The sequence below is a fragment of the Carettochelys insculpta genome, chromosome 1 (genome assembly GCF_033958435.1).
Source record: "Carettochelys insculpta isolate YL-2023 chromosome 1, ASM3395843v1, whole genome shotgun sequence".
In the NCBI taxonomy this organism is placed as follows: domain Eukaryota; kingdom Metazoa; phylum Chordata; order Testudines; family Carettochelyidae; genus Carettochelys; species Carettochelys insculpta.
The window spans coordinates 145,138,264-145,156,805 of NC_134137.1; the positions used below are offsets into that span (position 1 = coordinate 145,138,264).

General features: G+C 41.1%; 1 protein-coding gene across 3 annotated transcripts in view; it reads right to left on the bottom strand.

Moving 5' to 3' along the window:
- Positions 1–410: 410 nt before the first annotated feature.
- The window catches only part of MID1 (midline 1), a 388,661-nt gene continuing 370,529 nt past the window's right edge, over positions 411–18,542 (bottom strand). For all 3 annotated transcript variants that reach the window (XM_074992785.1, XM_074992774.1, XM_074992794.1), the window contains exons 8-10: positions 11,315–11,476; positions 6,763–6,970; positions 411–4,121 (exon numbers count right to left, since the gene is read on the bottom strand). In XM_074992785.1, coding sequence (XP_074848886.1) covers positions 3,773–4,121; positions 6,763–6,970; positions 11,315–11,476 — 719 coding nt within the window. In that variant the 3' untranslated portion in view covers positions 411–3,772. The remainder of the gene's footprint in view (positions 4,122–6,762; positions 6,971–11,314; positions 11,477–18,542) is intronic.

Sequence of the window (18,542 nt, forward strand, 5' to 3'; positions counted from 1 at the left end):
AGCCAGAGCAATGACTGGGGGCAGACCGGGCCTTGTGGAGGGGTAGGTGAAGGCAGAGCGGGGCATGAGGTGGACTGGGGCTACAGGGAGACCATGACTGAGATGGGACAGAGCTGGGTGGGGGTGGCTGTAGGCTGTTATTGTTTCACTCTCTTTAAAGGTGCTCCCCCACAACCACAATGGTCTGGGTGGTTGCCAGTGTCAACCTCCCCGAGCCAGTCCTAGATGTGGAATAGATTCTGACTGAGCCATAAAAGTCATACGGTAGAGAAAATGGAGTCAGTGGAAATTCATGTCATGAACCCATCACCTCTCACATTTGGCATCATGCTCACTCATCCATTTGCAATCACACACCAGGCCCCTCTTGTCCATCTGTAGTCACTTGGAGCGCTGTCATCTCTCACTGGTCAATTAGATATCATCCTTGTTGCAATTTCTTTTACCTAGGAAATGAGTCATTGTACTTTTGGCTTCTTTTAATATAAATTAGTATCTGAAAAAGGAGGCAGTACACTATGATCAGTTAAACATCAACAGCCCAGCCACAAATGCTCTGTCAACCTCGGATGAGAGCCACTGCTCATTGAGGTGGTTTTTGCTGAGCTGTTGAGAGATTTAGAAGTCAGGAGGAATAAAGGCAGAAAAGAGAAGAGCTATGTCAGTTGAGCAATACCCTTAATAGTTCAGTCATTCTGATCTTGCACTTAGTTTGCTATAGGGGTTCCACTGTTTGCTCCACCGAATCCCAGCTTGGATTCCCAACAGCCTTAAAATGATCATTGCACATACATGGGCTTCAATGGTAGCCAAACAGTCGCAGCGTCCCTGAGGAAAACCTTGTCTAGTTCTGCCATACGTTGTAAAAGCTGCATGTTTTTGTGACTGGTGTAAGATTGCTGGTCTTACAGACCCAGCAAAATGCTACAGAGCTACAAAAGCCAAGCTTTGAAATGGACGTTTTTATTGTATAATGAGGCATTGAATCCAGTACTGTAGAATAAACAGAATTTTGTTTTCGAAAATGTCCATACAAATACCATGAACAGCAAACCGTTCCCCCCATCAGAGTCCGTACAGAATACATATTGCTTCAAAAATAAACTAAAAGGGATGGCCAGACATTTGATTTATAGCTAATTTATCCGTACTTATATATGAAAAATTACATATGTTTGTCTGTGTGTGCGTGTATATACACGCACACACACAGAGCACTGATAGAATTAATAGTTCATTTGAAAATGTGGTTTGGTTTAAAATGAAATACTGCATTATTTATGGAAATGGAAATCTTACAGTAAGGACTACAACTGTGGACACCAGACAATTTTTCCCCCACTCAGCCAAAAAACATTGTCAATGTTTGAACACATGGGTGGTGTTTAAATGAAAGAAAAGGGGTTGGGGGAATGCTTTCAAATATTTGTGATAGTGTTTTCAATCCAGTTTCATCTCTGCAAGCCTGTATAATCTAATATAGAACTGGTGTCAGTTTGCCTGTTTCTGAAATTACTTTCCAGATCTACTTAATCATACTTCTGTGACCAAGGGTGGTACACAACTGTGCCGCATATAATTGTAGTAACACACACTATTCTGCTAGGCAGAAAGTTGGCATCTGTCCCCTGATGTCCCCATTACCTTCTTACCATTTTTAAAAACAAATGGTGTGCTGTCTGTTGTGAATAATGACTTTCACACTTTTCCAACTGCCTTTCAGTCAGTCATACAGTCAGCTGAATGTAGGCAAGATCAGCTAAACAAAGTATATCATGTCACATTGGTAGTATCACACTGGTTGCTCAAAACACTGTTTCCAACATTTAAGTTCTTGGGGGTTGGACCTTTTCTAGATCATCATAGACATTCAAATAAGCACTGTGGCATAGCGTATGTACATATTTTTCCTTACATAGGTCAACTCAAAAAAGGTCAGTGGCTACTCTCTTATAACAATGAAATGCTGGCATGGCAGGAAGCAATAAAATGGTTGAAACCAACATGTTGTCAGAGATACTTTACTCCATTCATTCCAGAATAAATGGGTACGTATTGTGGAATCAAAGGAACATGAGCAGCAATTAGTCTCTGTTTAAACAAAACCTGGAGTCATGTATTCATTATCCTCCTCATAAGTTTTTCATATTACTATTGTAAGGCAAATTATAGTACATCTTTGTACCTGGAGAGTCAATATTTAACAAAATCAGAAGCCAAGCTTGTGACCCTTTCATGTTGGGCCCATTAGTGAACAAAGTGCATTAAAGTGTCATTTGCAAAGGACACCCAAAGCAAGGTTTCAAATGACTGAGCCAACCCTTTCTTTATGCTTGTATTCCATTTACCCTTATTCCACAAAGCTAGGTTCTCATCCTTTCCATGTTTTCAACAAAACCCTTTTCACTGTTTCTCCGGTCCATCTTTTAAAGGCATCATACCGTCTTTCATACATTTCAACTATTTCTCAAGAATCTCCCAAAGCATCATTTACACAGAAGTATTGTAATAATCACAAAGGACCCTTTTCATTTAAAAATTAGTCAGCTTTTGGATATAGTTTGTACAGCTTCTACTCATCTCAGTGGAGTTGCAGCAAGAGTTAACTCAGACCCCGTATGTGCAGGTGAAACCTCAGACAGATCTATGTTACTGCTGCAGATTTGCCATTTAGAAAGAGAGCTCTATCCCTTCAAATAACCCAGTACAACACCACATATTTTTTTGTTTCACTGGCTGATTGTATAGTTCAGTATAATACTTCTCAATGCAACACACATATACCAGATAGCTTTGCTCTTCTTTAGTGATACACTACAGTGTGATACACTGAAGCTCTTGCAGTTACTTGAAAATCAGTTGTGAGCAGTCCACCTCTCATTCCAAATGTTCAAACTTGGACTGTTGTGGTGTGCCTGTAAACTCATGGATATGTGCCCAGACCTCAGTCATCAGAATGATGCCACCTCCAATTACAATGGACCTGAAGTGGTTTCATCATCTTATCAAGTGTTCAGATAGTCAGACTTTGGACTGGTTGCGCTGATCCAGTGTGGCTAATTTTCTGAGATGGTATCTACAAATCCTCAGCGATTTTACTGCACTTCTCAGACAAAATTCAAGCACTGATAGATGGAAATCATTCCACTGACATCAGGCATTCCATGTGAATAAGTTTAATGCGCAGGTCTACTTGTGATCATAAGTAAATAAGCCCTTCTTCTTTTGTTGTTCTGGATAACTCCTTTGCTTCCTTCTTTATTTTATTTCCCTTATTTCATATGCACATTCTGGTGTTCAAAACTGAAGTTGAGAGATGCTGCATACAGTGAGACTGGAGTTTCATGTAACATCAATAGTATAGCAATGTGTCCACTGCACAGTTTCCAGAAACAAAACTCCTTCTAGTTCCCCTCTTGTCACAAAAAACTCTAGAAAAGGCTTCTGAAATTTTAGTGAATGGGGCCCTTAGTGTGCAAAAACACTGATTTATAATCCACATAGCCAAACTGGGGAGTTCTTTATATAAATAATTTATAAATTTTCCTATAAGAGACTAAATACAAAATAGTTCTGAGAAATTATTAAAGCCATTCCTTGCCCTTTAATACAAAATACACAGCAAAATGAGATTCCCATTTTCAGTTCTGTCTGGAATCACTTGGGATGTTTTCTATGCCAAATATTCAGATAGCTCCAATCAAGGTTCTGTGGGCTGTATTTTTGCAGTCCACCAGAAAGCTGACATTATATATCCCTTTGCTTTTAGCAGTCATGGAAGCTGTTCAGTGGAGTCCAAATGATCTGGGATAGGCAGGCCGGTTATAATTGTCAAACATTTATTCCACACTGTGAATGTGGGGCACACAGGTTGTGCAAATGTTATGTCAAAGGTGTAAAGGTGTAGAGAGTTCAAAGCATCATAAAAGGCAAGGGAACCATTGTCATAGTCCAGCAAAATCCCAACACGACGGAGGTGAGGAGCAGGTTCTATAGGAATTTCTTTGCTGTTGTGTCTCACCACCCAGGCATTATTACAACGGCAAAGCACCCAAGAGGCAGAATTCTTTCCAATCCATTCATGTTTTGGGGCTGTTTTGTAAGAAATGCCAATTGCATACCTGTAAAACAAAAACAGTTTAGAAAACAAATGTTTTCAAGCATGCTGTTTTTTATCAATAAAGGCTAAGCTTTACTCTGAAAGACTCTAAGGAATGCATTGTTCTTTTTCTGTTTATTCATGTTAGATTCTTATTAAGTAAAGGATAATCAAAATGTCATGCTTAATTAATGTTCCTCCCTACTCCCAGTGTTGTGACTGGCAGGTCATGCAAATCTTGTTGCTGTTTACAGTTTGCTGTGGCAATTTTTGGAACTCTTAGCTAACGATAAAGGACCATTTCTATTCACAAGGGCTACAGTTAACACGAGCGAGTTTTACCAAGAAAATCCTAGTTTTGTCAACAAAACTGATGGAACATCCACACACAAAATGGCTGATCTACACGAGCCCCTTCCTTTCAAAAGGAGCATGTTAATGAGTGGGTTCAAAATATGTTAATGAGGTGCTGCGATATATATGCAGTACCTCATTAACATAATGGCAACTGCGGCAATTCGAAAATGTGGCTTTTCGAATTGCGTGCTGCCTATGGAGACGGGACCTTCCAAAAGGACCCCCACAGTTTTTGAAAGCCCTTCTTCCTAACACCAGATAAGAAGAAGGGCTTTTGAAAACTGGGGGGTTCCTTCTGGACGCTCCCGTCTCCACAGGAAGCATGCGATTCGAAAAGCCGTACTTTCGAATTGCCGCGGCCACCATTATGCTAATGAGGTGCTGCATATTCATTGCAGTGCCTCATTAGCATCTTTTGATCCCGCTCATTAACATGCCCCTTTTGAAAGGAAGAGGCTCATGTAGACACAGGGAATGTGTTTTGTTGACGATTTGTCGACAAATCTCAGTACTTTCACCAGCAGCATTCTGCCTTTCAGCCATGAGGCATAACACTGCTGTTGACAGATTCTGTCAACAAAAAAGCTGTGTTGATGTTCTGGGGCAGGGGGGCCTTCTCTAGACAGCCAGGGCATCCAGAACAATGCACAACCCTGTCTGCTGTGTTTCCGGGTGCCTGTTTTGTCGACTGAGCCGAGTACATTTCTGACTGGCTTCTGTGTGTGTGGCTGCACTCTGTTGACAGAAGTTTTTTTGGGAAATCAGTTCTGACAGTGACTTCTGTCATCAGAGGGCTGTAGTGTAACCATAGCCATGGGAAACTGCTATGTGCTAAACAACTCAGAGTTCTAATCCTTCATCTGGACATTCCCATCCTGCAAAAAGACATATTAATGAACTAAAACCAAAATAACTCTCTCAGGGATGGACAAAAATTTTTCACTGGGGTGGTGGGTGGGGCATAATGAACTTTGATAAGCTCTCAGAGGCCACACGTTTCTTTCCTCGCTATCATTTTTCTATTGCAGGGGCGGGTAAGATAACACTCAAAGGTAGATTCAGTCTGCAGGATGCCTCTTGCCCTCATACAATTTATATCCTGCTGCCGGAATAGTGGTGAAGGCTGGGATCCATGAATCCTTCAAATAGACGCAGGAACCCCAAGTGGTGGCCAGGCAGTACAGTAGCAGTGGGTGCCAATATGTCTCTAAATAACAATAATTCAAAAGCTCCAGACTTGTGGCTCCCAGCTGCTGCTGCTACCATGCTGCCTCGGGTTCCTGAGGCTATTTAAAAAAAACATCTGCAGCTCCTGGTCCCTGCTGTTATGCCAGCAGTTGGATATAGATAGTATGCAGGCCAGATACAGACTATGGGACAGATCCAAGTGTTAGGTGGATCTTGCCAACACCTGATCTGCCACTAGTGCTGCATCTGCTGCCAGTGTGCTCTCTCCTTGGTGCTTTAACACATGGAACAGCAGAAAAGAGAGAGAAAGCATCGAAGTGTACATGGAATGTCCATTTCTGCCTTCACAGAACCTCTTCTGCCTGGTCTTTGCCAAGCTTATTGGACTGAGCACTGGGCCATGTGAGGCAGCTGTGGGAGATAACATTCCTTTCCCAAACAAGAATTAGAGTTGGTCAGATGTCCTGGCGAAATGGACTATGACTTCCATAGGAAGTCACACTATTGGACACCCAGCGTGAAAGCTTGATTTCCCCTGTAGGAAAGAAGCTTGTATGGCAGGAGCAGAAGCTAACTTTAGATTTGTGTGTGTTTGTCATATATCAGCTGTGTTTTGTTGCTTTATGCTAAATACGCTATTAAGAATATTTCCTGCCTTTTAGCTAGCATCATTAGCGATATGAATTTTTCTTTTTAATGAAGGGTGGGTACTCCAGGCCTCACAGATTTTGCATTCCTTTTATTTCTAGCACTATCAACACTCTTGACCTCATATCACAGTTTCTCTCTTTCTGACCAAACACACTGAGTGCAGTTATCTCCAGCACCTACAAACTCTGTCTCGCATGACAGCTGATGGGGCTCATTCACGAGTAAAGGGATGCTCCTCCGTTTATCCCCTACACCCTGCTGCGGAACATGTACCCTGGCATTCCTATTTTCTGTAGGCCTGGAGATATTGGAGCCAAATCTGACTCCTCTCTGTAGCAGTTGCTATTGGACCATCAAACTGCCTTCATGTTCAATCTGTTATTGAAGAATGATGTTTCAGTTAAGTTTAGGAAGCACTGACATGCACTTTTTCATGGTGCTACACTTATTCAAAATGAGATACATACCACGTACTCCCACTTATAACCACTTCCCAGTAATGCCGTCCACTATCAATAAACACATTTCCAGCCACTCCATAGCTCCCTTGGCTAGTGAATCGCTCAGGTGTGTGGCTTTTTTTGGAAGAAGTTTCATCACGCTCCACTGTCAGATTATCATGTGACACCTTTAACTTCCTGTGGGCAGATTTGGGGTCCAGTTTAAATGGCTGGCCTGGGAGCACAGAAAAGGATGACAAAGGAAAGGTTTGTTTAATTTTAATAAACACACAAAGTCATATATGTGGATAATAAAATCTCTATGTTAAACAGAGGTGACTATATAATAAAATACATATTCTCTTTTACCCTGGACTAAAAACAGGTCCAGGCTTAGATATACTGGACCAAATTGCCTCCTAGTGCAACAAAAGGATGATCCTTGCCAATTAGTGTTCAGATGGTACTTGCTACATCTAAGAAGAGCTCTGAGTTAAAGTCACACTCACTCTCTGAGACCAAGGGCTAACTGGATTACTGTAAGGTTTCGGAGGTAGCTGTATCAGTCTGTTTCAGCAAAAACAACAAGGAGCCCTCTGGCATCTTAGGGTAAGGCTATACAGCAAAGTTATTGCACTACCCTAGCGCTTACACAACACAATGGGTATTTAGAAAGAATTTCAAAATAGCAGTTGGCTTATCTTGAAATTGGCAAGAGTCCTCATTCTACAAGGAATAGCTATTTATTAAGACAGGGAATAGCACCAATTTCAAAATAAACCATAGTGGCTACGTCTACACGTGAAGCCAACATCGAAATAGGCTATTTCGATGAATAACGTCTACACGTCCTCCAGGGCTGGCAACGTCGATGTTCAACTTCGATGTTGCGTGGCACCACGTCGAAATAGGCGCTGCGAGGGTACGTCTACACGCCAAAGTAGCACACATCGAAATAAGGGTGCCAGGCACAGCTGCAGACAGGGTCACAGGGCGGACTCAACAGCAAGCCGCTCCCTTAAAGGGCCCCTCCCAGACACAGTTGCACTAAACAACACAAGATACACAGAGCTGACAACTGGTTGCAGACCCTGTGCCTGCAGCATGGATCCCCAGCTGCCGCAGAAGCAGCCAAAAGCCCTGGGCTAAGGGCTGCTGCCCACGGTGACCATAGAGCCCCTCAGGGGCTGGAAAGAGAGCATCTCTCAGCCCCCCAGCTGATGGCCGCCATGGAGGACCCAGCAATTTCGACGTTGCGGGACGCGGATCGTCTACACATTCCCTACTTCGACGTTGAACGTCGAAATAGGGCGCTATTCCGATCCCCTCATGAGGTTAGCGACTTCGACGTCTCGCCGCCTAACGTCGAAGTTAACTTCGAAATTGCGCCCGACGCGTGTAGCCGTGACGGGCGCTATTTCGAAGTTAGTGCCGCTACTTCGAAGTAGCGTGCACGTGTAGACACAGCTAGTGAGTCCAACAGCTCTATTTCAAAATAGGCTCCCTTTTTGCGTAGATAGGTATTTCAAAATAGATAGGTGATATTTTGAAACGAATTTTGGGTGTAGCTGAATTATTTTGAGATAAGCTATTTCAGAATAGCTCTTCCGGAATAGCTTATTTCAAAATAAGGTTGCATGTAGACATACCCTTAAAGACTAACAATTTTATTGTGGCATAAGCTTTCATGAATTGCAACTCACTTCACCAGATGCATGAAAATGTTAGTCTTTAAAGCACCACTGGATGCCTCGTTTTTTTGACTACTCTAAATCACTCATGTACAATAGACCCTTGCTTTGCACACACTCAACTTCTGCATTTCCATCTTAATGTGAGTCGAGTCAAGTCCAGAGGGACACTACTTTATTGTACCCTGTCTCTCTGTTTACCCCCTCACTGCTGGCCAGCTACAGGGCCCCTCGGGAGGCAACTCCTGCCTCAAAGCTGCCCAGCACTGTAATGCTGGGGGAGGAGAGAGGCAGACATGGCTGGAGCTGCCTGGGGCCAAGCCATGCCACGGCTGCAGCTGCCCAGGGCTCCAGCACCACAACCAGAGCTGCTGCAGCTAGAGCAACCCTGGGGCCAAGCCATGTGCAGCTGGACCTGCCACCACCAGAGCAGCCCCGCAGCCAAGCCGTGCCGCGGATGGGAGGCAGCAGAGGTGCCATGGCTGCTCCGCATGGCCTGCAGCTGGAGCAGGAGGCATTCTGCCCTGGCCCTAACCCGGCCCGCAGGGGGAGCTGGAGCCACCAGCTGGAGCAGAGGCTCCAGCCACCCACTTCCCCCAGCCAGGGAAATTCCAGGACACAACCTCTGCATAAATCGAGGGTTTACTGTAATTGAAACCAAAACACAATCTCTGATTATACCTTTTTTTAGTTATACATTAGATTTAGAGCACCTGACATTGTTATTAGCTTTCCAACCATGAAAAACATGCAGTAATATATTAATTCATAATCCTATAAAATGAAAATCAGAAAAAAATGCTACCGTGGTCTGTTCTTTCACTTTCTCTTAGTTTTATTTATATTGGGATGCCAAAAGTACTGGACTCTCTGAATTAAAATGAAGGAAATGAACTATAACTTGGTCCAAATACTATGGTGAAAAAACATCACCATTGTTGCTGTTGGCGGGTATTTTCTGCTGTAGCACAGAGTCCGCAGACAATAACAGGAAGCAGTTTGGTAAACTGAGCTCTGTAGATACCTAATGGCTTCTATGACCCGACAAGCTTAACCACGCTAAAATTCAGAAAGATCTTTTTACTTCTGCCAGAGAATTTCTGAATGACAACTAGAAAAAAAAATCTGACACTGTCACTGGCCAACAAAGTCCTTTTTCCTCCTATATCCTCTTCCACATAAAGGCAAATCTTTAAAAAAACCCAGAAGATCTGATTACACATATGGGAAGTGGAAAGAGCATGCTCAGTGGCCCTGTGACCATATGGCATTGAAAAATGGGCACTTTAAATTAATATGTGAATTTCTTAGTGCTTGTGAAAGAACAGCTAAGTAATTCTTCTGCAGTAGAACTGGAATAATTAAAGCTGGCATAAAAGATGAATTAAATTGGTCTGAAAAGTGATATTTAACATGCTTTATTTCAGAGCTTTAGGAAAGCATTTAAATGAAAAGGTTACCACAACACTGTCTCAATCACTAATATTTTGATACAAAAGATGAAGGAATGGTTTTATATGTAGGGGTATATTTTCTTTCATAACATACATATAATTATGCACATATCAAAAGGTAAAATTTACCCTTTAGAAAAAGGTAAAATGTCATATCAAGGGTAAAATTTACCCTTTTTTCTCCTTTCTCACAGATGCTAACAGTGTCTGCTTGCTTCCACCACCGGGTAGCAGCAAAATACCTCCTATATGTCCCTATACCTGTTTTCTACTCTTTGAATTGGCGAAGTCTCATCCGAAGCATGTATTTCGCTGTACTGGCTTGCATCATGTCAGATCATATCACAGATACCTGACAGTGAACATTGCTTGCATGTCACACTGTGTCTCAAAGTGAAAAAAGAAGCTTGTCTTTTCCCATATTGGTCCTTCAGAAGCTGGCAATGCCGATTTACTTAAAATTGCATTTAATGCTACACACATTGTTTGTCGTAGCAGATGCTGACAGTATAAGTTGGTAACTTAGGGATAGAAGTCAGTGTTCCCTCTAATTTTTATTATCCATGGGCAGAATAAATTTTGTTACGTGTACCAAGACATAAGATGTGCACCACCCAGAGAAACACATGCTGCCTGCTGTGGGCGCTTTGCTAATCAGCTGGGCAGCTGCCCAAGCACTCAGCTGACAGGGAACACTGACAGAAGCGCTGGCCAGGTAGACAGGGAGCAAGGAGATATGCACCAGCTTCCCCAAAGTAATCTCCTACCTCTTCCATCATCCTCCAAGCAACTGCCCCTCCAGCCCCAACATTTCCTACCCAATGCCCAACACTGTCTGTAGTCTAAAAGAATTGTGGGATTGGTTAGGGCATGACAAGAAACCACAGATGGAAAACAAGCTTAGAACCACTGCCTTAAAGTGCTAGGCTTTATCCACTAATAATTTGGTTCTCAATCACTTTCTTAAAGGTGGGATGTCTGACTCCATTACCACCACACACCTCCTGACAGAGAATCCCAACATCTGAGAACAGGGATCATTCAAATTTACCTTAATCATAGAATGGCCCATCCTATTACATTTATAAAGAAATAAAATTGCTATAACAATAGAAGGAAAAGGGCATGACAAGAGGAGAATAAAAAAAACAAACCCAAAAGCAACATTTCCAACAAGTTATTCCTGAGGGTTCTACTGCTTATGGTGTTTTCAATGATGCGGACATGCCAATGGATCTCCAGAATAAGAGACCCCCCATGCTGTCATGCTGAAGACTGGCAGTCTTGAAGGCAGTGAAAAACAAATGGCTTGAGCGCAACATACTCTAAACAAGGCGATCTCCTTTATTGCCCTGCACCTTTCAAGCATCAAACCTGCGCAGAAGAATGGGGAGGAGAGGGACTGTGGGAGCGCCTGCATTGCGAGTTACTCACTGTTTGTCTTCAGCTTGCCAGGCTCGCTGTTTCGGCTGCCTGCTTGATTAATGGCCTTGACGATGAAGATGTACTTAGTGCCACTCTGTAACCCGTGCACTGTGTAGTGGTTTTGTTTGATATTCGGAACAATCATCCAACTGTCGGCTGAGTTACATAAACCTGTAATTGCAAACCAAACACATTAGTCATGACATAGTAAATAATTTGTAACTAATGGAGCCTTACTTTGAAGACTCATGAATATTTACATTAACCCCAAAAGGCATTAAACAATCCACGAGAAACTTGCCTTTTTACTTCTGTAAGTGCTGTAACATTTACCAACTGTTCACTAATTCCCAGTGACTCATTTCACTTGCCCCTAACCAGTGTACTTTTAAAAATCCTAATACGTTAAGTGAAACATGAAAAATAGACCTTTCAGAGACAATTCACTGATGTGTGGGCAGCCCAAGAACTTTCAGTTATCTCTAGGCAAGGAATGGTATATTGCTTAAAGACTAGAGGACGTGGAAATGCCATCAGGCTGGTTTTTGACTTAATGAATTTAGCTGTACACTGTAGAATTCAAGACTAATGTGACTCATTGCCATGAGGTCTGTTGAGGTATTTTTCCTGAGAATGCCTTAATGCTCAATTTTGAGGACCTGAAGCAAGTTGTTGTTGGTGAGCACTCAAATGAAGAGTTTACTTCTCTTGGTGGTCTGTCAGAGCTGAAGTTGGTTATATTGCAGTGTATTGTGCAAGGTTATCTTTTCAGTCTAGCCTTTGCCAGACGGATATAATCAAAGGTACTATAATTTATTTTACTATTTTTCTGATTTCTTTCCCAGTGGTTAGTTGGGAAAGTTTAGTATTACTTTCCATTGTATATGGTTATAAAGTTTTATGGCGTGTGAGATGCATCCAGATGAGGGTATAACATAAAAGGAAGCTAGGAAGGAAAGAAAAATGCTGGCTAAACCAAAAGGAGAAAACTTCCCATAGTGAGATTAAGATGTATTGAAGTGTTTCTTACAGGATTTGATGGAAGCCTCACTGAAGCAAATTATTTACTAGTACTATGTTTAAAACAGCACTTGGTATAATGGACTTAGCTACTAAGGCATGATAAACATTTACAGAAATAACGATGGTGTTAATAATTATATATGCATGTATTTATTTTACGAATAATAATTAGAATAATAATTAAGAAAAAAACCAAGAACAAGGAACAATCTTGCACTGGATGAGAAGACTCAAATTACTATTTTCCTTGGGGCTAGAACACATTACGAAGAAAGCAAGTATACATTTAAGTCAGTTTTAACCTTTTATTCTGCTTTTGACCAGGGGAGTAGGGAACACAGACGGATAGTGCCTTTTTGCAGTTGACAGTAGACTTTACTATACATGGAGATACACTGGTGCCAGTACAAAACCTTCTGGCTGCATCTACACAGCACTCCCCTTTCAGAGGAGGAATGCAAATGAGGCAGAGCAAAAATGCAAATGAAGCACCGATTTACAAATCTCATGCTTCATTTGCATAATCTTGTGGAAGCTCATTTCCAGAAACAAACAGCTGTGTAGATAGTATTCCCTTGGAAGAAAGCCCCATTCCAGAAGAATCCATATTCCTGAAAAACAGAGGAATAAGCGTTCTTCAGGAAGGTGGGAGGGCTGGGGGGGGGGGGCGTTCTTCTGAGGGAACCCCATCTACACAGCTATTTTTCTTTCTGGAAGAGTCTCTTCTGGAAATGCGATTGCATGAGAGTATGCAAATGAAGTGTGAGATTTGTAAATCAACCCTTTATTTGCATTTTCACTCTCCCTTATTTGCATTCCTCTTCCGAAAGGGGAGCACTGAGTAGACGCGGCCTTTGAGGAAAAAGAAAGTTAAATAAACACACACACTAGGAGATTATATAAAAATAAGTATGTTACAGGGTATACAGACTTGAATACATTTAAAGTTCTGAGGAAAACTTTTCCAAAGTTGGTCTGTTTGTGTTTTGTTTTTGGTTTGGCTTGCAAGCCCAGTAAGGATAGAATTGTGGACTCATCTTTTAATTTTTAACTGTGCTCTTTTGTCTCAACAGTTTTTCATTAGTTCATTCTTTCCATATAGGTATTTATCTAGACTTCATCACCACAGTATCAGTGTATCTCACAACTGTAAGTGCATTTTATCTTAACAACAACATAGGGAGGTATGACTTTTATTTTCCAAATGGGGAATTGAGGAACAAAGGGATGAAAGCCCAGTTTTTATAGGTATTTAAGCACTGTGGCACTTAGAATTGCAAAGGCTAATTGATTTAGAAGCCTAATTCTCAATTTCAGAAAGGGATTTAGGCAGGATTTCAGCTTCAGTGCAGTGTAGGGCTACGCCTACACTAGCATTCCTCTTCTGAAAGAAGCATGCAAATGACGGGAATCAAAAATGCAAATGAGGAGTACATTGACATAGCTGACACCTTATTTTCAAAAGAAGAAACGCAGCGTAGACACATCTCTTTCTAAAGTAATCCCAATCTTTGAAAGAACACTTCTATTTTATTTTATTATTTTTTTAAAGGAAGAAAAGCTTTTGTTTTTTTTTTAAAGATTGGGTTTACTTTTGAAAAAACCATGTCTACACTGCTTTTCTTCTTTTGAAAGAATATGCAAATGAGGTATGGATATGTAAATTTGTGCCTCGATTGCCTTTTCAATTTCCCTTACTTGCATGCCTCTTTCGAAAGAGGAATACTAGTGTACACACAGCCTAGACGTATAGCCTGGCATTTTATAGTCCCACAGCTTGATCTGAAGCATGGGTACTTTACAGCAGTGTGGACATACACTGAGGCTGTATCTAGATTCCATGCTTCTGTTGGGAGTCTGGAGGTCTCCAGACAGATGTCTGCCACTCTGGAAGCCTTCTGTCAACATCCTGGTAAGCCTTGTTCCACAAGGAAGAAGGAAGATGTTGGCAGGGGGGTTTCCCGACATTTTTCCCTGTTCAGATGAGCCAAATGTTGGGAAAGCCTCTCACAACAGAACCATCAGCAGGAAATATGAAAATGCTTTGTACAATTTGCATACCTTTTGCCTATGGATCTCTTGAATTTAGACACAGCCTGCATGACTAACACAAATAAACCACTTGGGCTGTCTATACTGCAGAGCTCTTTCAGCATATTGAGGTATCCCAAAACAGCTACTCCATGTCTATTGAGCCTGTCCATTATTTTGAAATATTTTTTGAAATAATGGCTGCACTATTTTGGCTTCCCTGTACACCTCATTGCAGAACGAGAAAAGGATACCTTGAAATAGCACAGTATGCCAAAATAGCCTATTTTGAAACAGGATACGCTATTTAGGGTGCTGGGAAGATGTAGCCAAAATGAACAACAATTGTGTACCTGATTTAAAATACTTTTTGTTTGTCGTTTTGCAGCAAAAATGAATTCTGGTATCTTCTCTTTTTCCTAAGCCAGTCAGTTTCTTGACTGTACTTAAACATCTCTCAAACACCGGCTAAACAGCTTCAAACTGTTAGGAATAGTTTGCAGCACTCTTTCTTTTCACAAAGATATTGAAAAATAAGATCAGACAAATCCATCATCCACTCATACCCTGAAAAAAGAACTCAGCTTTTTCCTTGCAGAGGCTCCAGTGCTGTCTATCTATCACCTACTGTAGGGTGCCTATAGCAGTTTCTGTCCATTTCCTGTCTTCTGTCTGAAAGAGATGTTCTGAATTTTTTTAATTTTATTCCATGAGTTTTTTACTCATTTCAGAGGGAAAATAAAAGCAGCTCTTGGCACTGATCCTAGCATAGGACATGGAAGTTCTGTACTGCATTACATTGCATTGCTTAGACCATTCTTCAGGCCTTTGCTACTTTAGTCCTGGGTCTCCTGTGAGCAGAGAATGATTACCAAAATATATTCAGGAGGGAAACTGGTTTAGTCTGCAGCTTCACCAAAAACAACAGTCCTGTAGCACTGTAAAGACTAATACATTTATTTATTATCCAATAATTTTATTATAAAATAATAAAATTATTATTTACCAAATACATACATTTATTAGTCTTTTAAGTGCTACAGGACTGCTTGTATTTTTGTGCAGCAAAATATATGGATATTAAAGAAAATTACCTCCAGTTATGCAGCAACTGGTGGTGCAAGTTGCTCTTCTGTTCTGATTTAAACATCCAGACCCCCACCTGTCCAGCCCCGGGCACTACTGCAATAACAGCATTAAGTAATAAGGACAAAGAGATGCACCAAAAGGTTTTTGATTCTCATTAGGAAGGACAATGATATGCTGTTCATAGGTAACTATTTTCATAAAATATTTCTGAAGGATTTCAGTGCTTCATAACGGTCCTTCCGTCCAGTTTTTGAGATGCCAATAACACACTTGACTGATGTCCCACTGGAAACAAAGATCATCATCTAAAAGAGGTCCTGTTCCAATTGATATCTAAGAAAGTTTCCTGACAACTTCAACTACTGAAGGATCAAGCTCATTCCTATATTGATATGCCTAGAATCTACCAGGGGTCCAGAACAATAGTAGCCATCTGCCACCCTGCAAGCTCATGCCTTGCTTGAGGCAAGCATTACTATTTAGCCTTTATGACCCATTGAAGTTAATGGGACTCAGGAACAGATTTCAGCTTGTAATTAAGTGCTCTGCTGAATTGGGGCCTCAGTCAGCACTAGCACATTTGTTATTTTAGCTTTGTTCTTAAGAACAATTCTGCTCACCACGCAGTTAAAAAGAAATGAATCCCTTCAACTGGTGGTTTCAGAGCATTCAGGGAATCAGAGAGTCCACATCCCACCCTAGAAAGATGGAGTTTGACATTTAGCAGGCTCGAGCCCCATGTCAGTCGCTGTTACCCTGTGCTGTGCAGAGCTGCTTTTTAAAAACTGAGCCACGGAACACCCCCCTCCATGGTGCTGAACACTGTCTATTGTTCTGAAGTGACAGGGGATGGAAGGCACTCAGGATGGACTCAGTCTCATGGAATATGGCCATCCACTTATTTTTCAACTGCTTCTGGGGGCTGATCCCATGAAGTGCTGTTCTCCTCCTTGTGTTGGCTGGAGTCATCCAGAAGTGCTGATCACAGCCCAACCCAACTCTTAGAACAGGGTATGCCCAGACCTTTGAGTCCCATGTTAAGCAGGCAGCAGTAGTAAGAGGTACACTGCTTGGTACCACGTTAGTTTTGTTAATATAGTAATTGCCATTTATTAAACCACTTGGAAATCTGAGATCTGTATCTATCCCTAGAACTCCCCGATTACAGTACATTGGTCTAGCTTGCCTTGGAACTTCGCAAAAAACATTAAAAACTTGAGGCAATTCTTCAGAGGATGATGAACTTACAATGATCTCAATAAAGTCAGTCTAAAACCTGAATTCAAATGGGCATCTGAGGAATTGTAAAAAACAAAACAAAACACAGATATATTAGTTATGGGGTTTTCACCTTTTAGATTTACATAGGTTACATATTAGCTATAAAATTAACTATATGCACATATTAGTTATTACTTAACTATCTGAATATTAATAACTACACCACTCTCTGAGATTTGGAGATCTTGCTACTAGAGGTTCATTGAGAAATTTCTACAGCCTGTGGCTATTAATTTAAAACAGAATGTTTCTAATTAGAATGTTTTTGAGTCAAAGCTTTGTTTGATCACATGGGAGATGGTCCAAAGTTGAGCTTCAATGCCCCCTTCAGGAGGGTACTTAGACATACAGTATCCATATGAACATGTTCAAATTTAATTTGACTAGGGATGTTTTCCTCAGTGGGGGGCTGAAGGATTATGTTTGGACGGCTGCCACATAACTAAACCACTCATTGGCCCCAAAAGCTAAAAAAGTAAAGGTATGATGATGTCAGCCAACATCATTTATAAAATGGTTGAAAACAAACACAGACAACCGGCAAAGGTCATATAAAACTGTGGCTCATGGAAGAATATTTTATCTCCATTTCAAACACATGTTGAATCCTGCCACCCCCTCCCCGCCCTCTAGTCCAGGGGCAGACATAATGGAAAAGCCACTGCTTTTATGAAATGGAGAGAGTGGAACAACAGAGACTAGAATGAATATGGGACAAATGTTGGACAGGCAAATCTGGAAAAGACTGATCTGGCAACCCCACCCCAGCTAGCTAGGAAAGGGAAAGAAGAGGATTAAGAAGGATCAGACAAGTGAGCAACTTGATTGTGTGAACATTTCATAGCCCTCTAGGAGTTGTCACTAGAGCTGTGTGCATTCCTGACTCCCTACCATGTCCAATTGTTTAAATGCCATTAAGCTTTTTGCACAGGAGCAGAAGCTGCAGACAGGCACTACTGCTCCTAATCACACAGCACGTGCACATATTGTTTGTGTATTCAGGTTTCTGGTTTCAGAAAGCTAGGGTATTAAATGTTAAGAATCGAGGTTCCTGCAGGTGGTAAAACAATGTATGTATCCTAGAAGAATTCAGGGAATTTAAATTACATCCTGACAGGGTATATTGGGTAGAGAGATGTCCATGCAAGATGTGTGTGTTTTCACTGAAAAAAATAATTAAGTTTGCTACAATCTGGAGGTAATAATTTGTAAAGCTATTTCCCCAGGGTTGGTTGCCAACACACTTTAAAAACCAGACAGGAAAAACCCCAATGTGTAAATCCTACTAAAATTTACACTGTTTCAACAAAACACTTTTTTTTTGGTTAAATTACACCAGGAACACATAACTCACAGGAAGTTTATCTAATCAACCAAGCATTTTAATTGTTTAAAAATGCCTTATTTCAATAAATTTATTACCAATTCACATCAATGGAGAAACTACAGTGGCAGAAAGGGACAGATATACAACTCACCCCCTCCACATTCTCACATGGATGAAGTTAATACAGACAGAATTCTGTTACATACATAAAAAATTGTCAAAGCAGTCTGATCTTTGAACATTGTTTTAACAGGCTGAAGCTTTCCTGGTTTTATCTCACATTTGGCACATTGGTTTTTGTTTCTTTAGAGACTCACTGAGAAGGCACAGTAGAATTTATTCACTGTGGAACATTTATTACGAATATAGGAAACCCCTTTTAATGAATTAAAAACTTATAGGAAGAGACAGTAAAATTTTCATAATTCCATAGTTCTCAGCAATGTAAAAGACAAAGTCTTGTTGACTTCCAAAGGAATTAACTAC